This window comes from Phalaenopsis equestris, unplaced genomic scaffold, assembly GCF_001263595.1.
Source record: "Phalaenopsis equestris unplaced genomic scaffold, ASM126359v1 Scaffold000493, whole genome shotgun sequence".
Taxonomy (NCBI): domain Eukaryota; kingdom Viridiplantae; phylum Streptophyta; class Magnoliopsida; order Asparagales; family Orchidaceae; genus Phalaenopsis; species Phalaenopsis equestris.
The window spans coordinates 51,995-79,344 of record NW_018164933.1 but is presented as its reverse complement, the minus strand read 5'-3'; the positions used below and the strand labels follow the sequence as shown (position 1 = coordinate 79,344).

The 27,350-nt window shown below is 34.3% G+C and overlaps 1 protein-coding gene across 1 annotated transcript; it reads left to right on the top strand.

Moving 5' to 3' along the window:
- LOC110028155 lies at window positions 1-27,350 on the top strand. The gene is made up of 9 exons (XM_020729893.1): window positions 1-393; window positions 482-685; window positions 1,150-1,207; window positions 1,366-1,428; window positions 8,869-8,944; window positions 25,975-26,090; window positions 26,209-26,298; window positions 26,370-26,501; window positions 26,762-27,350. The coding sequence occupies exons 1-9, from the start codon at window positions 122-124 to the stop codon at window positions 26,924-26,926; spliced, it is 1,176 nt and encodes a 391-aa protein (XP_020585552.1). The 5' UTR covers window positions 1-121; the 3' UTR covers window positions 26,927-27,350.

Genomic DNA, 27,350 nt, shown 5'->3' with positions numbered 1-27,350 from the left:
AAGAAATCTTCAGGCCCATATTCTGTTACTCCACAGTCTTCAGGAATGTCGGCAAAAACGAAATCGTGGTCGGAGCGGGAAGTTGTGGCGTTCTGGTCGGTCTCCGTTATCTTATCTTCTGATGGAACTACTACCTCTCTCCATTCCTCGTCTCCGATCGACCTTCTCACCATCCTTTTTATCCTTGCAATACACGCGCCGAGCGCCCCTTGCATTTCTATCCAACAATGGTTACTTCGCCGGCACCCGCCGATTGCCCCGCAATGCCTCGAAAATCTACCGCCGGCTCGATTCTTGCCTTGTTGTTCCACCTCCGGCAGGGCGCCGGCCCATCGCCGTCGTGAAGTTTCTCGGTGGTGCCTTTATTGGTGCGGCCCCCGAGCTAACCTACAGGTACCGAACTTTTTTCTGTATTTCTTATTCAGTAGCCCTAGAAGTTATTTGAGAAATCCAAACTAGATAATTTTTCGTTTGCTGGCAGCTTTCTGATGGAGCTCCTAGCTAATGAGGGGTTCTTGATAGTGTCTGTGCCATACAGTGTGACTTTCGATCATGCCACAGTTGCAAGGGAAGTGTACGAGAAGTTTCATTCGTGTTTAGATCGTTTGATTTATTCCGGACTTCCTGAGTCAGATCTTTCTGGCTCTGAACTTTGTGATCTGCCTCTCTTTTCTGTTGGGCATAGGTTTGTACAGCTCCGTATGACTGTTTTTCTGTTGTTTGTTGTCGAAAGGTTTATATTTATTTTATAATTGAGAAGATAGGATTTGGCTCTATTATTTTATGATTTTTTTTACTAATTATGAATGGGTATTTCTTGTCTTTTTTCAATGAATCTTGTTTACATCTTTGTGTGACTGCTTTTAACTCTGGCAATCATGTTTTAGCCTTTCATTCCATCTAACCAACTAGAAAATGTTAGCCATGCGTCTCTTAGAGATTAATTTCGAGAAGCTTCTCTTTTCATTCTGACTATTTAAAATTTTAATTTTTATTCATTTTATGGTGTTCGTTATGGTTGCCACAGTGAATTACCAATAAACTTTCATAGTTGTTGTTTGGTAAAACCTTTTAAATTGCCTTTGTATCCTTGAAGAACTAAAATTGCATTTAATTCTTTGAGTGTATTTTGCTTGTTGAATTTTGCAGCAACGGTGCTTTGCTTCAAATGCTTGTTGGGAGCTATTTTCCTGAAAAGATACCCAAGGCAAGGATTCTGTCATTTACTGCTGCCATTTTTTTTCTCATTGTGATGTGCAAATAAAGATAGTTTGCTTGTGAAGATGAAATTGATTTTTAAACAAAATTTGGGCTTTCAAAATGTCTCAAAAGAAATTCTCTCAAACAAAATTCTCTTTCTTGAAGGCCAATGCTGTAGTCTCATTCAACAACAAACCAGCTTCAGAGGCAGTTCCTTATTTTGAACAGGTTTTTAAACTTTCTATACTTCCTTATATTGATTAAAAATGTACAATAGTTTTGAAAACCAAAAAATATGATAGATGCATCATAAATGACTCAAATACCAAATTGTCGGACAAAACAGATAGAACTAGTGCTTTGCAAAGAATTTTCACGAAAGTTTTCATTCAGAAAGCTATCTTTGTTACACAAGTCATGGCTTTAGAAAATAAATTCTCTCTACTTTCAAGAATAGTTGCTCAATTGGGATGTATCTTTGGATCAAAAGTAGGGACCATGTAGTTTAATAATAACCGTAGTATTATCACTACAATATTCATCATTCACAATATAAATTCATATGTTGTGCCCTATTACTTGTGCAATTAATTTCCAAGCTTAAAATTTGGCAAAATTTAAAGCTTTACCTCTATCCATTGCTGTTTGATTCATATTTTGTGTAATGATTGTTAATTTGGTGCAACTAGTCCACTTAAATCCTCTAACATTTACAACATTGTCATTACTCATAGGTTTTTTATATAATTTTTTTTTTAAATTATCAAATTAAACCAACACATCCAAAATATAATAGCCATTAAACTGCTAAAAACAACTGCTGTGTGTTGACCTCATTTTTGGTGAGGTCTTTCTTTCCTCTTAGTGCTTAAAATATAACCATAAGACTTTCTCTTTGACTATCGTAGAAGACTAGATATGAAACTCACATATATGGAAATTCAAACCACCTCCTAGTTCTCTTCGAAATGCTACGTGGCTGGTCATAAACCTCCAACACTTGAAAGGTTAGGACCAACTTGTGAGATTTCGAGGACGAGTTCCTATAGGGTTTAGAAGCCTCAGGAACACCCATTACGACTTTCGTACATTCGACACGAATATCACGATTCGGATGGTCGATATGTTAAGTATTGCAATTCACATCACCTACGTCTTTATATGTTGCATAATTAATCGAAACTTAAATGAAATTTTGAAACAGTCGATAGCAAACTAAAATTTCTGCAAAAATTAACTTGATACATTTTTGATCCCGAATGACGAAACAAATCACGCAAGTGCGTCCGAAACGTCGATTTCATCTAGGGAGGACGTTTGTTTCGCAACGGCTTCGCGGGCGGGCTAAAAATTTGTAAGTTATCATTTTTAAGCCTGATTGTTGAAAAAGAGGTCCAAACGACTTCGAATGACGAAATGGATTGTGCGATCGCGTCCAAAACGTCGATTTTACCTAGGATGAACATTCATTTCACCACAATGCCAAGTTCGGACGAAAAATATGCAAATAATGATTATAATATTATTATTGTTATAATAATATAATATTACTATTATTATCTATTATTTTATTATAACTTACGCATGTAGCTATCAATAAAAAATCCTATTCTATTAAATGCATCGCACACCTCTCTCTCTCTCCTATACGCATGTCTCTTTTATTACTGCAACCAAAATAAAAAAAAATATATAATAATAAAAAACATATCATCTCTCTCTCCCACGCCTCCCTCTTCTCTCTCTCTTTCTTTCTTCGACGCCTCCTCGCTCTCCCTCTTCTTTCTCACGGCAGCCAACATAAAAAAACAAAAATCTCTTCTATCTTTGTCTCTCTCTCTCCCTCTCTCCCATCCCTCTTCCATTCTTCCCCTCACCTCATAGCCGCCTCTCTCTCCATCTCCCTCCTATATAAGAGTCAACTCATTTCTTCTACACCTCAAGGCAACCACTTTTCTCCTCTCCCTTTTTCTTCTTCCACCAACGAACCCCCTCCGGCGAGCTTCCCGCTTCGGCCAGGTATGTGCCCCCCACCTTTTTTTTTATTTCTTACTTATTCGTATATTCCTCATAACAAAAAAAAAAAAAAAAAGAAAACAACATGCACGCCAGTAACTTTCTATGTATTTGCATGAGAGAGAGAGAGATTTACATGCATGCACCCAAATTTCATACCACTTGATTCTTACATATTTCCACATTAAAAATATAAACTTTGATAATTTCATGTATGCCACTCATGCATTTATATTTATAATATTTCATTAAAAAAAAGGAATTTACGTGCATACAACCCTTATGGTTCAAAAAAGGGGGACGTTTATTTTTACATCCATGCCACTCAATTCTTTTTTATTTACATAAATAATTTTCTTTAACAAAAAAAAAAAAGAATTTACATGTGTACCACCTTAAATTTTTTCATGTTTATGCGTCTATCACTTTAATTTTTTTATTTTTTTTATTCTTTTAAAAATTTACACCTATGCCACCAATTCCTTTGACTTACATGCAAGCCATTAAAACTTTCATGTTTCCATGCATGCTGCAAGACTCTTTTGGATTTACCCATCTACCCCCTAAGCTTTTATGTTTATCTGCATGGCTATAACAAAAAAAGGCTCCATGTTTACATGTATGCTACCTTGTCCCCATTGTGATTGCATGTGCTTATATGCGTAACATTTAAAGTTTCATGATTACATGTACGGTAGCTTATATTTTATGTATCTACATGTTCACCACCTTAACATATGTTTGCGTGAAAGCGTTCTTGCTCTTGGAGATTTACATATGATCACCGATTGAGCTTCTTATTTACATGCTTACGTTATTAATCCGTGTGATTGCTAGCCTACATGCTTACAAATCGTATATATTTTCATGTTAGCCACTTAAACATGTTATCTAAATAAGGTCACTTAGTTTTATATGATTAACCACCTCCAACATAGGTGTCACCTTCACAAACAAAAGCTTAAACCAAAAAAAAAAAAAAAATAAAAAAAAAATAAAAAAATAAAAATATATATATATATATATATATTAGTGTTACATATTTGATATTAAAAATATTAAATTTTGCGTATGTGAAAATTAAATCTTTTGTGTTATGTATGTGATATTAAAATTTAAGTTTTAAGTGGGTGCTGACGTGGATAAGTAAGAAATTAAGAGGTATTTCTGATTTAAAAGAAATTAAGAGGTATTTCTGTATTTCTGATTTAAATAATTATAAAAACTTTAAAAATTCATAACTCGGTGTAGAAAAATGCTAAAAATAAAATAAATAAACCTATGTGCTCAGTAATTAGAGGAGAATAATGTGAACTAAAATAATTACATGGATTTAGTTAATTAAATGGATTAATATTGACAGTTCCTATTTCTGAACTAAAATAATTACAGAAAATAAAATAACAATAAAAAGAATACAAATTCTTCTCTGGTATTTTAATTAACCCATGAGTAGCAATTAAACAAAAATTTTTAAAATTATTTGGATTGAATTAAAGGAATTATGAAGTTAAAGGTCCCGAGGGTAAAATGTTAATTATGAAATTTTGAACCCAAATAAAATTTTAGGTCAAACCAAAGGATTAATGGGTAATATTGATCATAATTGACTCTCTAAGATGACTGAAACACAAAGGGTTAAGGGATAGAGGCTAACTCATGATATTTTCTAAAAAAATGGTAAAAGCATAATTTATCCAATTATTGAGGGTTGGAAGATGATTAAGTATGAAAGATTCTCAAGTGAGGGGCTTGAGAAAGAAAGACAATAATTAACTAACTTGAAGCCTCGGATTAATGATTAAGCATAATATAATGTTTAATAACGATTATCATCATTTTACTTGACTTTTAAAATTATAAATCTATCCTTAATAATCTAAGAGCTTGGTAGTGAACTAAGATCGATATGAAACTATTCAAAGGGATTAGAAAAGAAAGAACATAGTTTGTCATAAGCACTACAAGCTCAAGTTCAATTAAGAGAGAGTAAAATTTTTTTAAGTAATTAAACTCACTCTTGGGACGATCACCCATTCAAGCACCGAACAAAATAATTGCTAGCCTACTTAATGAGTTAATTAAGATATACTGAGCATAACTTAAAAGACATTAATTTAGTTCAGATGGTTTAATTAACAGTCTAGCAAGACCAAAATGAACTTAAAATGATCTAGAAGATTCCAAGTTTGTTTAGAGTAATTCTCTGGACATCCTTGGGAGATTTCAGATATTTTAAATGACATCTGGATCTGCCATGATTTGTTGAGAAAAATCATCCTGAAAACACAAACGATCATTGAAAACCCCTAAGGGCCCACCAAGTTACAGTTCGGGACCTGATAATTCACGCAAATCAATAGAAATACCTCGAACTAATTATCCTACATTAATAACCTAATGCTCAAGGATTTAAGTCTTACCAAAGGTATTTAAATCTTTGTGTGTGAGCAGGGATATTTGTTTGTGCCACATATGGATCATTGGACTGATGCAAGTCTGAGGTCTAGGTGGCTAGGGCAATGACAATAATTCTAATGTGTGCTGAAATGAGAGATACAATGAGGGATTTTTGAATAGTATCTCTTACTTCTAGGATCTTTAATAAAAGGAGAGGATAAATATCGATGATACTATTCGATGACTCTTGAGAAGATGATTGCCTCCAATATCTTAGGTTGCCTGTAGTCCAAACTTGATTAGATTGATTTACCTGTGGACTACACCTTTTTACAAAATATTTTAAACAAAATTCTCTTTTGTATGATAAAATTGTGTAATAATAAAAATTAAATTCAAATGAAAATTTGTAAAGGTTCACGGTTAATCACTTGAATCGAGGTTAGAACTGTCCTCCGTAGATTGTCGGGTGGGTAGCTCTTACCCAAGGCCGGGAAACATACAGTCCAGCTCTGAGCCCCCACTTTTATCGATGTCTTATGCCTAGTCCTGATTTTCCATATGTGATTGGGTTTTGCTTTGCGTGTTTGTGTTTTTGTTACTACTTTTCCGTATTAGGCTTTCCTGCTTTCATTTCCTGCAACTTATTTAAATTTTCTACAAATTATATTATGCTTTATGAATGCTAAAATTTTAGCGGAACGAGTAGATGACATGTATGTATTTATAGTTTATTTATTGTCATTTCATTTCTACAATTTACTACTATTTTAATGTATCATGCATGTTTGGTTGAAACAAATTTTCAAATTCAAAACAAATAATTTTCGAAATTATGATAAACTTTTTCCAAAATTAAACAGCGTTTTTAAAAACAAACAAACAAAATAATGCGTCCTTTTGGGTTTACGGGAGTCCCTCGGATGAGGTAACCAACGGTTGCTAACGAGATCTTCTCAATTTAAATGAGCTTAACAACTCGTTTAGACTAAGTAAATTCAAAAGAAAATAGTGGTATCAGAACGAAGGAACCGTAGGATCCTAACCCGTGTCGCTCTAATCAACTTTAACCCCCTATAACACTTGAATAACAAAACTTGATGTGAAAATCGTAAAACCATTTGAACCTTAGATCTTAGGACTGCCACTTCAAGGAGGAGCTCGAAATTAATACCGTGGGCAGCAAGACAAAGATGATTAGAAGAACAACTTCGTGAGAGCAACCAGATCTATAACAACATACATTCCTTAGCTTAAACAACAAACCATAGGGTTTCGAGGTAGTCCGTTTAGTACGGCGTAAATCCTCAACTCAGCTTTTAGGCTTTTGCACAATCATGTTGTGTAATTTAAGCTCTAACTCGACTTAGACTCTGAGGTTGTCGTTCTTTACGCTTCCAGGTTATTTGTATGACCGTGTCATGCAACTGTAAGCCCTGAGTAAATACAACTGACATGATAAAACATCAAATAACATCTTTTCAAAGTTAAAACCAAACAGATAAGATAGCATGAGTAGTCACCGAAGTTTCTCTCGAATCAGTGACATCTCCTAACTTTCATTCATTTGGATTTCTGAAAATTATTGTTTCAGTTTTGATCTATTCCCTTTTGAATTTCCAATGTCCAATCTTGGAAACTTAAACTTAGAAAATTTTGAAGGCAAAACCACTGATATGAATCGAGAGTATTCTTAAGTGGTTTTGGTCACTTAAGATGTAAGATGTAATTAACTATAGGGGTTTGTCTCTATAGGAAACTTTGGAACCCAGCTTAATATAAATCCTATTTAGCCTTCTATATTAAATGGAGGAATTTGTCGGTCAATATGAATAGTTTCGCAGATCAGAACGGATGTCATTGACTTTATAGTTTATTTAATCGAGTCTCACTATAAGCAATATGTTCATTCTTTGGAATAGATGCATCGCTTGCAGTGTTGTGCTCGTTTATTTAAACTATTAAGTATATAAGATCAGTTCGGTCTCGTATATTTTTTAAAATTAAAATGTTAATTTTCAAAATTATATATATACATTAAATTAAATTATATTTTGAAAACTACCAACTCAATGTTTGGCGGCCGACACTGTGGAAAGCTTCCTTGGCGATTGCAAAACTGCTGCCGTAGAGCTTTGTACAGGAAAGCAAATATGGCGGGTTTGCAATTGTTTGAAAAATGCTTCTAGGTTTGTTGTGGTGGTTAAAACAGCCGTGAAAGCTTATTATAACCACTGCTAAAGTCCGCTTTTTTCTGTAAGAACTTTTCCATATTTTCTTAAACATACAAGGTTGTTTATTACTTTTTTTCTTACTTTATTTTTTGGTAAACAGTTGACACGCCTGCATATTTGTACCACCAACCTCCTCCCAATCTAAAAGATTATAACAAAGGTTTTTTCCTGGAAAGTTCCTATGATTTGTGTATTCAGGTGTATTCTACATTCTTATCCAATGATTTACTAATTTACTTCATCAATTTCTATCATATTTTCTTTCTGATACAGTTAAACTGGACTCTTGCTACAATTTGCACTAAGTTTAATTATTTGGTTTATACCTCAGGTTATAAAATCGATACACTAACCTAAACTTTGCTATGCCATAGATTCTCAATGTTATGCCGCAACTTTGAGTTATTTTGTTTTTTTGAGTCCTTACACTATAACTAGCATTATTATTAATTTTTTACACCTTGAAGAGTTAATCTGGATTCTTTTTTGTGCTTTAACAGTTGATTTTCCTCTCTTAACTCTAGCTGACATTGTCAAACTTATTAATTCCTACTGCGTCTTACTTGAAACTGGTCATAGTTTGATTGTTGATTGAAATAACGTTATGCACAAAATTAGTGTCTATATGATGTTGATGCATCATTCATAGAAAAGTTTTTAAGATGATTATGATGTTTTACTTTCTTATAGTTGTCATTTAAATGTCACCAATGACTTGATTACCCCCAATGCTTTTTCTCTTTAATGTTTGAATTGTGAAATGATATGGATAAATATGGTTTAATGCCATGCTGGTATCTAGCTTGTAGGTTCTTACAGATGTTTAGAATTACACAATATGCATTGAGCTATTTACAGTTCCTCTACTATGATCTAGTAGTCATGGTTCAAATTAAGTAAACGCCCCTGATCTGCAAGAGCCAATGTAAAAGTCTAATGCAATTGGTATTTCTTTTTATATTAAACTATTTTGCTATTATCTGATATGCTGACTTTGCTCTTTAATGCGATTGTGTAGATTGGACCAGCTGCTAGGCAACTGATGCCTTTAGTGGAAGCATCTCCCATCTACTCCATGTCTCGAAATGCCTTAGGTACTGGGATCGGCATAATCTGATGGGTATCATTTAAGGAAGTAATACAACTTATTTATGTTGCTCTAATTGCATATGCTACCCTCATCAGTCTGTTAGGCATGCTAGCGTCAATTATGAAAGATCTAGTTTGGCGGATGTAAATCTGTAGGATGATGTTTTGACTTTTGTAACTAGAAATTTAGGTGATAATCATCCATATATTATTACTATATTTTTGGTACCATGTCTATTGAATCAGTATTATAACTTTTAAAATTTGTACATTATGTTACCATATTTCATGTATTGATAATAAAAATGCATCGAGACTTTATAATAATATTCTAGTGAGGTTTCTGTTTTATGGATTCGAGCACATAATATTATTTCTAAATTTTTTTGTGGGTGACATCAAGAATATTGTTACTACCAAATGAGTTTTGAGTTTAGAAGAAAGAGAGAGAAATATAGGGAGATATGCTTTTGTATTCATTGTCAGTGTTAGAAGGTTCACGACTGATGTAACATGCCATGCGTTGAGTTCATCCTTTGACCACCTATTTAAAGATCTAGGTAAAGATTTAATTCTACATAAATGACTGATGAAAAAAATATTATTTTTACATAAAATGACTTGATAAAGCATATTGTGCGGTGGGAAAATTGAATGACTGCCTGCTGATCAAGAGCTTGAAGATTTTTGCCTGTTTTAAGTTGAACGCAAATTCAATGCCATAAATTCTTTTGATGAATTCTTCCGGCGAGATCTCTTGATTAGTGGGCGAGTACTTTTGAATGAGTATTCAAGATCTTATACCAAGTTCTTTTGGTGAGAAGGAGATTTTGGTATATGGATTCTATTAATGAGTAGTCTTTCATGGTTGACTTCATGAGATGCGGCTTTTTGGCGACTTATGGCTTTAGACGATTTCAACCTTAACGAGTTTTGAGTTAGTTCATGATCAAAGACTTGTTCAACTTGATTCAGGCTTACATGGCTAGTTGATTAACCTAACTTATGGGTGTATTAGCTTCTTTTTATTTCTGAGAAGCTGAAAAAAATAATAGAATAGATCTTCAAAATATAACTCATCCTTTGTGAGTTGGTACATTGAATGCAATAAATCATGCAGATTTAATTGTTCATGTCAGACACTGTAGTTCAAAGGAAGTTATAAAACGTTGCACTAGGAATTTATTTGAACTTTTTTTTACTTTGTTCTTCTCTTGTCTCGAAATGATTGCTGGACTTATGAAGTCATAGAAAAGAAATGACTTATAAGCTCCAAGGCTACATAGTTGAGATATTATTCCCAAAGTCGCCTATTAAACATAAAGTTGAATTCATTGAAGACAACCAAAGAGGTTATTGATCAAGATACTTTTGTTGATCATTAGAACTATTAGTAGTCTCACTAATTTTGAGAAGACTAATCTTGAGAATATTTATTGGAAAGAAGTTATCGAGAATGTTGTTGTAGATGCCCCACGTTGTATCCACCTTAACTAAAGAGGCTAGAAGCTGGTTATGAGATCTGGAGATATTGTTATAGAATTCACAATGATGAAGTTTTGGGAACCACTCAAGAAGCAGGAATAAATGTGATATTTACCCCAAAAGCAGTAATGAGTGCTTCCTTGTAGACTTCTAATTCATCATTTTTTGAGTTGAATAGTTGTCTTGGTGATTTTAAAATAGGAGATCCTCTTGTAAAGTTTTCAATTTTTAAGCCGGTTGATTGTTTATTTTGTAATGGTCTTCTCTCCCTCGCAGTACTTTGACAAAGAAAGAGTTCGAAAACAGGACGGCTTCAAGGAATAGTAGTTTACAGCCCTAGTTCCTACTGGGAGACAAGTTTGTTTTTATGATTCCATTCAAATCAAAACTATTGCTTGACAGAATACTTCGATCCAACACTTCATTGTTTTGTTTGGATGGGTTAGAATACATTTGAAGGAAGAGTTTGAAAACGGGCTGACTTTTTGAAGTCCTTTAGAAAGTTTATCTTGAGAATATACCTTAGAAGAAATAAGTTTTTGAGATTTCTTTTGTTTGTTTGTTCTTCTTTGTTGTATTGCTTTATTTATGGTTTAAGGTTGTCTTCTATTATGAAATCATCCCATACTATGAAGTTGTTGTTTTTTGTGAAGTTGTTTTTTTTGCTATGATTTGTTTGATCCAAGGATAAAGCACTGTTGGTACGTTTTAAAACGATAAAAATAAATGCAATTTGATTATTTAATATTTTTTCTTATATTCAATTTGATGTTGAAGCAACAACTTGACTCGTGAATTTGACCATGAGTATTTGAGGATTTGAATTTTTTTCCTATGAATAATTTCTTTATGGTTGAAGAGATTCATTCATATTTCTATGTTTTTGACCTGTTGCAACTTTTTTCTTCTTGTACTCTGCACTCGTCTTCCCTCTGCTAGAGTGTTGCCACCTTGCTCAATTTTTCTTACATCTTTGCAAAGGTGGAGATGATTTTTGCTTCTTTATAACTATAAAGTAAGACCAACCTAAAGTTTTTGGAGAATGCATATGATTTATGTGATGAACAATACATGATCAATTTTGAATTGGACAAGTGGGTTCCTTTCTTTCAGGATATCACACAAATCCTGAATTTTTATTGTTTGATCTCAGCATATTTTATGCCAAATTCCTTTGGTAGCATAGTCTCATTTGGATTTTTTCTTCTGGAACAAAAGGCAATATGGAATCTTTACTATCAAAGCTTTCTTTTGGCATGAAGCCTTTAGTTCATTCTTTCTAGAATTTTCAACTTTATCTTGATAGCGAGAAAGGATCTATTTTCTGCTGGAAAAATTATTTTTATGTGGTGCATATTGATTATAATGTTGATTCTAATTATCGATATCCAAGTTGATGGCAACTGCTTGCTCTTTTTCCTATATTTTTTCTTTTTCATTACATTAGCAGCTTGTCAAAGTCATGTTGTGATCTTCATATGGCAACAATACTTGCACATGTTGCGAGCTGGCATATTTATTTATTTATTTACGTATGAGGCATATGAGAATATATTACATGCTCCATAAAAAGTCAAAAAAATTTAAAAAAATTGTTGGAAGAGAAGGATTCAATGGTTTTCTTAGCCTTAAATGATGACTTAGTAGAGAAAAAACTATCTTCCATGATCGTAGTTATCCAAGGTAATAAAGCTTTATAGGATTTGGAAGTCACTTGATAAGAGTTGGTAACTCCAGTTGAAAAGCTTTCCAAATCGCTAACTTCTCTAAGTAGCTTGAAATATGAATTGCAATTTGCAACTGGTCGATTTTGAAGCCTCTAGAAAGAGAATGAAATGTGTAAAGACCCTTTAATCAAACATGAAGATTCAGTACAGTCTGAGTGTTGGAAGGGTGAATCGTAAGCATGTTTTGATTCCAATATAATGAATTATCCATATCGAAGAATACATCAATTGGTCTTCTGATAAATATGATCTAGTTGTTCAATGACTAAAATCCTTGAGCGAAGGATGCTATCCTTACTTCCATATACATTATTTATACGATGCTTAGACAAGTTCTAATTCATGTGATTGTAGTTTGAGTAAAGGACAAAGATAAAGATGATCAGAGCAATAATGTCAACCATGAATAAAAAAGATTGAATTCCGTTATTTATTTATTTTTATTTTTGCTTTTGCCTAGTTTTATTTATTTAAAAAGTCCTGTAGAAAGCATCATATCATGAATTTTCCAAAATTGAAATACAAGAATGAATTTCTCAAATTTTCTCTTATGGTGATGCCAATTTATGTTTAGAGTAACCATTGTCTTGAAGATTTTGCATTATGAGTAGTATATATTTGAATGTTACCTCAATTCTTATTAATTTATTGTTCACATAACCTTTTTTTAGTTAAGTTGGCAGGGACGTGACAATAACACAAAATAATGCACTCTTGGGTGCGGGCTGTTAAAATTGTGTACTATTTGCATCATGCGAGTGCGATAGTGCATAGCTCCCATACCACATGATATTTAAATTTATATAAGTTAGAGTTTAAAATTACTATTAGTATTAGTTATAGTTTTAATGTCATTCTATTTTGATTTGGTTTCATTAGGGCGGTGATGCCCTTTGACTCCTGAGATTTGCCTGAGGCCTTTGGACTCTTAACTTCGACAGTAAATGAGGGTTCTCAATTTTGCCTTCGAGATATGCAAGGGTTCTTGATTTTTTGTTCGATTATTGTTAGGTTTCTTAGTCTCGTGACTAGCACCTTCTTTGAAGTGCACAAGCTCTTGGTCTCATCTTTGATGCACGTGGGGGCTATCAATGTTCTTGCATTCAACAAATAGTAGCGCTCTAACTTTGATTGATGAAGAATGTTGTTCTGGTTCAGATGAAGAATCTTTGAATGCTTTACTCTCCACTAGCACTCTCAAGATATGAGGTTTGTAATATGTATTTAGGTAATATTGTTTTTAATAATTTTGATATGTATTCAAGCAATTATTAGTAAAAAAGAAGTTGAGGAGGCTTTAAAGAAAACCAAGGGTGGAAAGTTTGTAGGACCTGATGATATCCCAATTGAAGTGTGGAAATATTTAAGAGATTTGAGAGTTTCTTGGCTTACTAAACTCTTTTATATTATTTTAAAAACTAAAAAGATGCCTGAGGAGTGGAGGAAGAGTATTTTGATCCCCATTTTTAAGAATAAAGGGGATGCACAAGAGTGTGCAAATTATAGAGGAATTAAGTTGATGTGTCATTACTAGTTGATGTGTCATACTTTAAAGTTATGGGAGAGAGTAATTGAATATAGGTTAAGACGCGCCACAAAGGGTTAAGATGCGCCACAAAGGTTTTTCATAATCAATTTGGATTTATGTCGGACAGGTCTACTATGGAAGCTATACATTTATAAATAGATTTGATGGAGAAGTTCAGAGATAATAAGGAGAATCTACATTTGATTTTTATTGATTTAGAAAAAGCTTACGATAAGGTTCCAAGAGATATCCTTTGGAGAGTTCTCGAGAAGAAATGTGTTGATATGACTTATATTCAAGTCATTAAAGATATGTATACTAGAGCTGTTACTTGTGTTCAAACTGAAGGAGGATTGACAAAATATTTTCCTATTTCTGTTGGATTACATCAGGGATCGGCTTTAAGCCCATATCTTTTTGCTTTAATTATGGATGGTCTTACTGGACATCTACAAGAGGTGGAGGTCTACATTGGAGTCTAAAGGCCTTCGTTTAAGTAGAACTAAAACTGAATACATGGAATGTAATTTTAGTCGTAGCAGCTCTTGTGACAGAAATGTAACTATGGGTGATCGAATTATTCAAAGGTACGAATGCTTTGGATATCCCGGGTCTATTGTTCAAAGTAATGGTGATATTGATGGGGATGTTATTAGTAGAATTCAAGGTTGTTGGTTGAAGTGGAGGAATGCTTCGAGCCTTTTGTGTGATAGAAAAGTACCGCTTAGACTGAAAGGAAAATTTTATAAGACGATGGTGAGACCTGCAATGCTCTATGACGCTGAATGTTGGCCTTTAAAAGAGAAGCATAATCATAAGTTAAGTGTTGCCGAGCTGAGAATGATTAGGTGGATGAGTGACTTTACACTTAGAGATAAAATGCGAAATGACTATATCCGTGATAGGGTTGGTGTAGCTCCGGTGACGGAAAAAATTAGAGAAAGTCGTCTTAGATGGTTTGGTCACATTAAACGTTGACCATCTGATGATACAAGTAGGAGGGTAGATGTTTTAGATTCGACTTGTGTTAAGAAAGACAGCAGTAGATCTAGGAAGACTTAGGCTTATTGTATAAAAAATGATCTTAATTTACTAGAACTAAATGAAAATATGACACTAAATAGGACGCAATGGAGAAAAAAGATTCATGTAGCCGACCCCATGTAGTGGGATTAAGGCTTTGTTGTTGTTGTTGTATTCATGAAATCATTTTTTTTAACAAAAATAATTTTTTTAATAATCTAAAATTTAATTTTTTTATAGTTTGTAATTTTTTTTATATTCTTAAAAAAATAAATTTTAGAAAATACATATATACAGGCTTTCATCAAGTTGAGTATATATATTGTTGAGAACTTTTCTTTTTACAAGAAAGTCATCCACATATTTTCCGCATTTCTTTCTTTATGCTCTTTAATGATGTGTCATTCTTTAATAAGTTTCTCCTGTGTTCTTAAGTCTCAATTGCATAATATTATAATAATATAATTTTTCTCTAGTAATGAAAATAGTTTTTATTACATCAGTTAGGTGTAATATGATTTGGTGATTATTAGAATGTTAGAATATTAGAATATTAATATACAAAAATTTGTATTAATTGTTTTGATTTACTTTTATTCTGTTTTTATTTGTTGCCTTGCTAGTAAATCATGTAATGGGTATTTATATCCCTCTTTGCATAAATAAAATGAACCTGATTTTATTCTAACATGGTATTAGAGCCATCGCTCAAACCTAACTGCTGTCGGGCCTTCCTTCTCGCCGGCTAGACCTACTTCTAGACCCTTGTTTCTTCTAATTGAGTAATTGGATGGCCCTGTCAGCTCTGTCTCTCAATCCAGATTCCCGTCTTGTTTAATCGAGTCGCTGGGCCTCGTCTCCCGTATAGATCATGCCTCTCCGTTTCCCGTATAGGTCATGCCTTCCGTTAGAGTCTTTCCTCTCATCTGCTGTGGTCCTTGTCTTTTGTCTGCATTCTCTTGAGCCACCCAAATCTTACCCGTTTAGAGCCCAGCCGGCTGATGACTATCCAGAAAAGGTGGTCTGATTGTCAGAATCTTCTTCCAGCTAGTCTGAATATCTCTTTCTAGTAGGAAACCCTTCCAGAAGACATATATATTCACTTAAGTAGTCGAAACTTTACGATGTCTCAACAACCTAACATCTCATTTGGCTTAATCAGAGTCACGACGAACTCCTCCAGCACTGAGCCGTTATTAGAAGATGTTCTTGATTTCACGGGAGGATCAATTCCAATCTCCGTTCCTCTGCAGACCAGAGGATAAGAAAACAACATAAACCTCTTGATTCAACACATAAATTGAATGACAATAACTTTATCCAATGATCCCAATTTAAATTGAATGACAATAACTTTATCCAATGATCCCAATCTATGTCCTTGTTCATCAAAGGGCATGGGAAATTCGGTCACCTCACTGGTATGATAGCCCAACATATGGAGCTTGGGAAGTGGAGAATTTCATTGTCATGTTGTGGTTGATCAACTCCATGGAGACTTCTATTGGACTATCATATATGTTTCTTCCTTCCGCAAGTGCCCACTGGACAACAGTCCGTGATACCGACTCAGATATAGGTTATTCCAACAAACTCTATGAGATATCTAAGAAAATTTGTGAGGCAAAAGAAGGATCCATGACCATATCCCAGTCTTACAATGACCTAGTTGCATTATGGATATAATGCGACCTATATTATGACTATACTTGAGAATCTCCTGCCGACCCATCTCTCTTTTAGAAAATTATAGAAAAAGGACCGCATGTTCCAATTTCTGGCAGTTCTCAACAAAGATCTTGACAAATTTCTGAGACGTATCTTTGGTCGGGATCCTTTTACTTCAACTCGTGCTGCTTTCACTGAGGTTCGTTGTGAAGACAGCCGAAGACTTGTCATGCGTGGTGCTTCTACTCTTTAGTCGAAGTTTCCACCTTCATCTCTAATTTTTCCCAAATCTGAGCTGGTCATCCCACTTGTGATTATTGTTACAAACCCAAACACACTTGTGATAAGTGTTGAAAGCTATACGGGAAACCTACATCCAATCCTTTAGCCAAATCTTCCGCTACCAAGGGTTTTTTATGACATTTGAATCCAACAAGGTACCGCCAACTTCTACTTAGAATAATCTGGAATCCTCCAACTCTTTTAAAATTTAAATGGATCACTTAATCAAGTGTTGGGATCCAGTCCACTCTCGTCCGACTTGTTGACCTCCCATGTTCATCTAGTTACCAATCCTATTCACTTTTTTTTTTGAAAGTGTTTCATACTTTCCCACCTCAGCCTCCAGTTAGGAGAACTAGAGTTCTTGGACACTGTTCCTTATCCCAATACTGTGGATGTCCCCCTCACACCACTTACCATCAATGATCCCTCTATTCCTTTGGTCACACCCATTTCTCCTACCACCAAGGAGACCTTTGTCCCATTGGTTTCACTAGCACATCCTCTCACTATCTGTGTTTGCACTCGACACACTAGTTTTGATGTACTTTGAAGCTTTTTAACCCCTTGCAGGACCCTGAATCCCCTCCGGACATCCCCAACATTGCTCCTCCAAATGAGGAAGTCAGTTCCCTTAGTGATGTATGCAATCAGACATGCTCTCTCTCTTGTGGCAAATCATGTCTCTTTTTGCAAATTATCGTCCACCTACAAAGCATTAGCTATGACCCTGACCAATCATCAGCTTCCATCTACTATTGAGGCTGCTTTAGCAAACCCAGCCTAGAAAGTTGTTGTCATGGAGGTGATGAATGCTTTTAAGAGGAACCATACTTGGGACATTGTTGATTTTCCTTGGGGCAAGAAAGCAAAAAGATGCCTATAAATTTTTATCATGAAGTTTAAATTTGATGGATTCTTTGAACGCAACAAGGCATGGTTGTTTGCCAAAGGAGACTCACAGACCTACAGAGTTAACCATGAGGAGACTTTTGCTCCAATTGCTAAATTAATCACCATTCGAGCACTCTTATCACTTGCAGTAATTATGAATTGACCCTTATTCCAACTTAATGTCAAGAATGTGTTCCTGAATGACGATCTTACAGAGATATACATGACTCTTTCTCCAGTCTTTGACTCTCACTACCTCCCAGGGGCAAGTATGTAGACTGCGAAAATCCCTCTATGAATTGAAGCAATCACCACGAGCATGTTTTGAAAAATTCACAAAATTGGTGGTAGGTCACGGATTCACTCGGGCTCAATCAAACCACACTCTTTTCTTCCGACACTTCTCCAATGACCAGGTAGCTATCAATATTGTCTATGTTGATGATTTCTCTACATTGAAGTCTCTGAAAGGTATCCTTGCTGTTTCCTTTAAAATGAAGGTCTTGGAATCTCTCTAATACTTCTTAGACATAGAAGTTGCTCGGTCATCTCAGGGTATTTATCTGTCTCAACAGAAATATGTGGTTGAGCTTTTTACATATAATAATATTCTCCTATGCAAACTAGTGGCTGTCGCGATGGATCCTAATTAAAAATTTCTTGATGTTCCCAATGCAGTCCTGTAAACATGACTCACTACCAGCGCCTTGTGGTAAAATTCACCTACCTTGCCCATGCATGCCCCGACATATGCCATGCGGTTTGGATAATCAGTCAATTCATGTATGATTTGTATGAGCACCACCTCCAACTATTTAAAAGGCACACCAGACTAAGTTTTATTTTTTTCCCGCCACACCTCTCGTTCTATTGCAGCTTTCACAAACGCAGATTAGGCCGGGTTGGTCCATGATCAGTGCAAAAGCAGTCTGTAGTTGCTCGGAGTAGTGCGAAAGTCGAATTTCTATCCATGTCTCTGAGAATTTGTAAAACACTCTGGTTACGTATCATGCTCCACGAACTACATATGTCCGTATCCACTCCCCAACAATTGTTCTTTGATAACAAGGCTGACATTAACATTGCTCACAACCTAGTCCAGCATGATTGCACTAAGCATGGTGAAATTGATCGCCACTTCATTAAGGAAAAACTCGAGTCTGGACAAATTTATGTTCCGTTTGTGCCGTCTAATGACCAGTCGACATATATTTTATAAAGAATCTTCCTCAGCTAATGTTTGATGATTTCAAATCCAAGTTGAAGCATGAACATGACTGACATCTATGCTTCAACTTGAGAGGAAGTATTAGAATAGTGGAATATTAGTATGCAAAATTTTGTTTTAATTGCTTTGATTTGCTTTTATTCTGTTTTTACTTGTTGCCTTACTAGTAAATCCCATAATGGTTATTTATATCTCTCTTTGCATCAATAAAATGATCCTGATTCGATTCTAAGAGTGATAACTTGAAGAGAGGCCAAAAAAGTCATCAACTTGTCATGTTTATGACTATAATGTTTGGTCAACATAAAAATTTATTGTTAACTTGAAGATTGAACATTTTTAGTAGCTTCTCAGTTCCTATGGACATGTTCCTTAAATTTTTTTGTTAGTAATTTTATTTCTTTCAAATTTTAAAGCTCAAATAGTCAACATAATGTTTCCTTTGGAAAATGGTTAAAGACATCCAAAAAAATTGTTTTTTATTCCTCAATACATTTTACAAGTTCTTTCAAATGGGTGCCTCCCTTTCTAGGATAGAAAATTTTTATGTTATTTCCAGTCAATTTTTCAGTACATCATTGTTTATTTGAGTTTACCGTTGGTATCAGCTAGGGATCTCTTATTTGAAGCTGTGCTTGCCTACAATTAACTGCTGACTTGCTGCGTCCCCTTAATGAAGGATGAGATTCCTTGGTTAAATCTATTTTCTCAACTATTACTATAATTTTTTTGTAGCTCTTTTTGACTTATTTTTCATAAAAGCGCAAGTACTTGGCTCTTCAATTAGATCAGTACAAGTTTGAAGTCCATTTAGATTTCTCCATTTTCTAAATTCTCCTTTTCAAAGTTGGATGCTGGGACAACCCATTGAGTGTGAAGTTATACTTGATTGGTAATAGGGCCTTCCTTCAATGAGACAAAGCCAAAGTTTTTTGACCCATATTCAAAGATGCATGTTACACATAACCCAGTTAACTAAAGGTAATGTTTCAACTTATTTGCTTTTGGCACCTTTGACATTTTTGAAGATGAGAATAAGAATCAACTTGTTTGATACCTTTACTAGCTCATTTGTGTCTATATGGTGAACTGAGGTGAATTCCCTTGTTTTGGCATAATTTTATTATTATTTTTTTTGTTAGAAAATTGTGGATCTTTATTTGTTATAATGGCCATTTTCAAGCCATATTGACAACATCTTATCAATTCATATTAAGTTAAAATTCAATATCTAAGTAATATGTGCTAAAGCTTTTCAGTCTACCAAGTAAAATAGTCAAACCTCACCATTATAATTTTTTTGTAATCATTCGTTTGGGGAAAAGGGCAGGGCAAATCTATTTATTAAACAATGAATGACCAAGATATTGATTGAAGCTCACGAGAATGCTAAAATTGTGTAGAAGCAAACTTCTAGCATTGATTACAACTTCAAAACTCCTATCCATTATTTCTTAGTGTTGGGTAAGATAATTTTGTTTCAAGATTCTATCGGCAATTATTTTTTCCTTTTGAATGAATATTATATTTGCCTAAATGAGCTTATTATAGGATTTTAATAGCCTTAAATTCTCTTGCATAATAGAAATTTTTCTGAAGTGAGAGACTTTATAAGCAACTCACATTTTATAAGCAAATACTTGTGGGTTTGGTTTTAAATTTTCTTTATTCTACTGATTATGGATCAACTTAGTTGAAATTGACTTTGACTTGCACTACTGCTTCTTAGGTATGTAGATATGTAGTTTCAGTAGTAGGCCATTACTTAAAATTGACACACTTGAGCCACAAGTTGGTGGTTGATTTTCTTCTCATGGAATTTGTTCAATATAGAAGTATTCAAATTATCAATATTGATTTTAAATTTGAAAACATTAACTTGCATTGAGAAATAAATCCATAGGTTGTGTAAGCTGGATTCTTACTCAGAGGCCAGAGTAGATTAAAAAAATTGATGCTTTACAATTGGAAGTTAAAAGATTAAGTGACATGGTGTATTTACATCACTTGACAGTCCAATCTAGGATAGAATCAAGACAACTCAAAAGGATAATAATGAGTATCTGAAACTCCTAAAGCAATGTCAATCAGGAATTCAAATTGATATGGCTGTTGATGAAGATGACTTTATCTAAAATAAGTTGCAGATATGGGTACTTGTTGATTCTGATTTGAGACGAGGAATTTTACATGCTCATCGTTCAGGGTATAAAATTAATCTAGGCAACACAAAAATTTATAGGGATTTGAAGTTAGCATTCTGGTGGCCAAATATAAGAGGTATATTACTGAATATGTATCTCAATTCAAGCATGTCAGTTTGTAAAGGCTAAGCATCAGAGAGCCAACGGATTGTTACAATCATTGTCAATATCTGAATGAAAATGAGAAAAATTGTCATGGATTTTGTGGATTTCCTCAATCTAGACACAACCACGACAGTATTTGGGTCATTATTGATAGACTAACAAAGTCAGCTCATTTCTTGCCAATTTGACAACATATTCAGTAGAAAAGTTGGCTAGATTGTTTGTCGATGAAATGATCATATTGCACGAGATTCCAAAATTTATTGTTCCTGACAGAGATGAAAGATTCACTTTTAGATTGTGGAAAGACATTCAGTAAGGTTTGGGTTTGTAGTTACATTTCAACACCACATTTCATACACAAACCAACGAAGAATCAGAAATGTTAATTCAAGTATTGGAAGATCTTTTAAGGCTTGGTGCTCTCAACTTTAGAGGCAGTTGGGAAGATCACATTCCAATGATCGAGTTCAATTACAACAATAACCATCAGTCTAATTCAAAATGGCTCCTTATGAAGCACTGTATAGCAGAAAGTGCAGAACCTTAGTTGGGTCGAAGTAGGGGAACGCCAAATGTTAGGTTCTGAACTAGTTGATGAAGCTACTGAGAAAATTAAATTAATTAGAAACATAATGAAAGCTGCTCAGGATCAACAATAGAAATACTACTACCCAAAGCACAAAACAATCAAATTTGAAGTTGAAAATTTCATGTTTTTGAAAGTCAGGCCAATGAAAGGTACAACCAAATTTGGTTGAGGAAGCAAGCTGAGTCCCAAGTATATTGGTTTTCTTACAGTTATATAAAGGATCCGTCCAGTCCCCTACATATTAGTGTTACATGCAGATATGTCAGATATACACGATGTGTTTCACATTTCAATGTTAAGGAAATGTGGTTCAATTTCAGAGCAGATAATTTGAAATGAAGATATTGAAGTACAGAAAAACCTAATATATATTGACGAGCCTAAAAAGATTTTAGCAACTAATATTAAGAAACTCAAAAACAGACATTTCTTTTGTGAAGATAAAGTGAAAGCACAAACCTAAAAAGGAATCTACTCGGGAAAAAGATGAACATTTCTCTTTAAGTAAAGTCAAATATTTTGAGGATGAAGTTTTTATGAGGGGAAAGCTACAATGCTCAAATTTCAAGAAACAGGTAAAATTTGACATATTTCAGGAGAACCTCAAATTTCGTACATCTCAAAATTTGTTTGAAGCAATTTTGTAACATTCTATGCATGAAATGGATCAATTCAATATAAAAACTGTTTGTAAATTATGAACGATTTGGTTGATATTTAATTTTGAAGTTATAAGTATAATTATCTAAATTATTATCCTAATTTTCCCCTAATCTTCCGCATCTGGACTGTAGCCACCGACTCTTCTCGCACTTACTCGATAATGCGTCGATTGGATGATAGTGAACGACTAGGAATTTCTTAGGATGTTCGTGTCGCATCCCTTTGCACTCTCCCTACACTCGGTTTCTCGCACCAGGGAAGCTCCCGCGATCGACTACTGCAGCTAGGTTGCAAACAATATGGGGTGAGCTTCCGCTTGGGTGCCGCAGAGCACAATTCAGGGTTTCGGGGAGATTTTTGTAAGCACGAATCCTCTCTCATGCTAATTGAGACTTTCATTTCCTTTCTCTCACTTCAATTTTGACTTTTATTTTGTTTTTCATGCTATTCTCGTTTCTAACAGCGGTTGGAGGCGTCGATTGTGTTAGAAGTGTCGTAATTAATTTTGCAAGCTTCTAAAAATATTTTTTCAGGAAATCAGTGAGAAGGTTTGAGAAGATAGGAAGGAGAGAGTGAAATTGGTGATTTTAGAAAGACGGATTTATGCCGAAAAGCTCTTTTGAGGTATGTTTTGACAATTAAATTATATTATTGAGTTAATGCATGCTATAAACCAAATTTTATGAATTCTTATGCTGTATATGAGCCTCAGGTTGTCTGTCCGAATCGACGAGCTTGAGACGAGCGTGTGGGCACTTATTGTAGGGCTGTTCCGTCAAGTCAGGTGAAATAATCTTGTGCTAATTTGAAAAAAAATAATCTTCTATAGGTTTTCATATGATTTCTATCTTGATGCAGATGCATTTAGAATTTTTGGCATATTTTGAATGGATATCTGCAACACGTTTACTTTTCTTATGATACATATAATGCTATAATCAGCTTATGGCTATATATGATTATGTTTATGATATGAATCTCTTGCGAGTATTTATTTATTATGCTCCATCCTTATGATTCATGTAGTGCTTTATAAATGCTTGATCGAGTAATGAAAATGTCGCAAGGAATGTTATGGGTAGACTATTACATGAGTGCTTGCAATCATATTATGTAGGAATGCATTCCTGACTCATCATTTATGCAAGGAAAAAACTTTGGGAACTGTTGAGATTATGCGATGACAAAATGTTAGAGAACCATGAGTATCAGGGGGCTATTGATAACTGTTATGGTGGGGGAAACCCAATCTTTATCGATAATTTATATGGCCTTTGGGGTAGGATAACGACTCATGATGACGGGACAGAATAGTTGAAACTTATAAATTTACAAGTGACATTATTATGAAATAATACATATGAAATGATATTGTTATGATTACATACGATAAACAGTTTACGAACATGCTTTTGACTATACTTATGATTTCATATTTGTCATGTATAATTATATAGTAGTCCTGATTTTTACACCACCTACTTTTATTTTCATGTTATCTATGATTCTAACAAGTTGTGATTTGTGTATGGATGTGTAATGGCATATGAGCATGCACATTATTTTATGTGTACAAAATCATATTTTAGCCTTAATTATTTCTCTGAATTTGTTGTTGCTCACTCTATGTTGTTGCCTCTAGGTAAGAGCAACGAGCACCGGGGCGAGTAGTCAGGTTCTTTATTATGGTAGCGTGTTATGATTTGTGTGTATATATGTATAGTTTCATACATGAATGCATGTTTCTTTTTCATGTATAAAATTTTATGTCAGCCCTACTTATTTATCTGAGCTCATTGTTGCTCATTCTTTGTTGTTATCTTCTAGGTAAAGACAACGGGTATCAGAGTGAGTAGTCAGGTTTATCTTTGTACAGTTTTACATTAGGTACACATTTTTATTATGTTGGATTTGACAATTCTGTATCAATGCAATTTGATCCACTAGCAGCTTTAAGTTATAGATTTCCAGCATTTTGCTTTGCAAAAGATATATGAATTTTCAAATTAACTTGACCGGCTTTTGTCTCATGTTTAGAAGAGATTGTGAAATTTTTAATGATTTTTGGGCCTTAGAAAATCAGTCCATAAAATATTTATTGAAGTCGGAGAATGATGAGAAACTCCCAAGAGGGAGATGAGAAAACCATCGTAGCGGTGCCTTCTTAAAAATAGTGAAGAATTTTTGACATTTGAGCATATCACAAATGCTGCGAACAATTATCTACTTCAGCAATAAGGTTGGCTGAATCTAACATTTCTTTTTATGAATCAAAATGATGTATTTTAAACATGGGAGGTGGCTGCATCTCTTCGAATTACACGTAAAATTCATTGGTTGGGTAAGGTCAGCACTTCATGGCAAGGAATAGGTGTTTTGGCAGTAATTTTTTTTGAGAATTTTTTCAATACGTAGAATGGAGATAATGGCTTCTAGGTTAGGTTGATGTCTGCGAATCAGAGAGCTGACAGATTTGACAAAAAATTGATCGATTAGTCCTTGGATCATCTTTGATCTTCCATTTGATTGAGCTGCTCGGAAGCTACATAATCTTGCTGTTTGATTTGTGCAACCTCACTCTTTCATATGGGCTTTTAATGGCTTGACCTTTTTGTTCTTGACATCTTCTGCCCTCACTACAGTTTTTAGGATATTAAATCCAAATTTCTCTGAATTTGACGCTACCTTTATTAGTTAGTATGGTTTAAGCCTAAAAGAGAGAATAGAGAGGGAAATCTAAAGTGAATTTTTGTTTTTAAATTTTATTGTTAGAAAATATAAGAGTGATGTGACATGACCATGTGCTAAGTTTATCATCTAACCTCTTATTTATTGGTTCAGGTTAAGCTTTAACATCTGCAATTAGGATGCTTAAAAAAGTTTACATAAAGTAACTCAGTGAAGCATGTTTTGAAGTAGGCACGTAGACAAGTTTGGTTGATTGATAACTATCTAAGAGTTTGGTGACTTCTATTGGGTTTTAACTTTGATGCAATCTCTATGAGATGAATTCTCTTAAAGTGTTTAGTACGTTTGAACTAGTTAGCTAAGATCTTTTAATTTTTTTTTTTTTTTGTGAATCAGTGAGTCTGATATATTGAAGGGTAGGGACGGGAACTAGACAAAATGTGAATTTTTGTCGACTTAAGACTTTGGGCAACTTTAGCCTTATGGAGTAAGTTGGTTAATTGATTCAAGATTGTAGATTTGCTAAGCTTAGCTATCTGACTAGATGAATGTGCTTGTATATGCATATAAGGTAGTTGTCATCTTGAACTTGGTTTTTTTGTTTTTTTTTATGACTTTTCATAGTTAATATTGCACATTTTTCAGGTTTAGACATTACGAATTTGTATTGTGATGCATAATATTCAGTTATTTATACTTAAATAACAAATTTTTGCGCAAGAATTATTAAGAAAAAAATTCGTCATAATCACATAAATAATTGATTATTATGGTTCGTTAAGTATGATTAATTAGGTCAACTTAGGGGTTCACATTTGGCGGATCCCCCAAGATTTCCCATCCTTTCATTATTCATCTGGAATATAATTTGAAGCTAACACAGGCATTTCATGCTAATAAAGAATATCTAATGCTCTTCTGATTCAATTGTCATACTTGATTTCATAGGAGATGTTTGGAAAGCCCTACTGGATGGTGCGGGACCATTTGTACAGGAATTGGACCAGGAAATCATGCTATCTCTTACAAAATTTGCTGATCAGCTACCATCAGTAATTGGACAAGTCTGATCGAAGATATTCATACCTCTTGAATTGAATTACCTTGATGCTCATTTATATGAAAAATATTATTTTATTTTTGTTTTATTATGAATCATTTAAAAGAACTTAATATTGCCAGGTAAATGAAGGCATATCAGAATTCAGACCTACACCCCTTGAGAACCGTGAATTTTTCAAGAAGTCCTACCGGGTACCCCACACCCTGCTGGTAGGTGATTCGGTCAAATAAACTTGAATGCCTGTTTTTCTTGTCATTACAATGCAGGAAGTCCATTTCAGGTCAAGTTCAATATTGATGCCTTTGATGAAAGTGACGTTCTGGAGGAGATCTTGAAGCCTCGTGTTGAAGATTTCGGCGGGACTGTAGAAAAGATCACTTTATCTGGAAATCATCTTACCCCATGCATACAGGTATCATTTTTCTGCTCAATGGGAACATAATGCTGTGCACTTACTCTTCACAAATCTATTTTTTGACTGAAACTAATATGCCATAAATGCGATACTTTTTTCTTAAAACAAGTTTAAAGGTTCATGCAATTTTTAACACTTGGATTAGCCTTCAGCTATTTGATTTCCAGTTTCTTGAATGTTGTTTAAATTTCGTCCAACTTTTGTGACATTTCTTTCTGCAAGTTATTTAGAGATCTGAAGTCTCCTCATCTGAATAGGATATTAAATGGCAAGCGGGATACCATTACACGCCAGCTGATGCTCTTGCTCAGAGCTTGAAGTCCCTGTCTCTTATTGAAGTTAGGGTTCTAGCTAGAACCATTGCTGATTGGCTTAAAGGGATGGCAGGTGCAATGCATCATAATCTGGAACCACATACCTGATAGTCAATCATGGCTCGCCAACTTCTGGTAATCTGCAACGATCTAGCAAGTGGTAAATCATTGCTCATCAACTTTTTTAAAGGTATGTGAATGTGTGTGGCTGTGGCCGCTGCCTTCAGTGTATTTCTCATATAGGTTTTGTATAAAACGCATTCAAATACTATACAGGAAAGGTATTTAACATTGCTTGACCTTTAGGGTGCTGCCCCCTACCTTTCCTTGATTAGGGTTTTGCATATTTTTTTTACTCATGGGTAATATTCTTCTGCCATATTTTTCCATTTTACACACGCACACAAACACAGACACATCATTTTTTTTCTTGCTTCTTTTTCTATTGAATTAGCTTATCCCCACCTAAGAGGTGGTTTCGTCCACTTATTTGAGACGAAGTGTTTTCGATATTGTACTCAATACAGTTAAA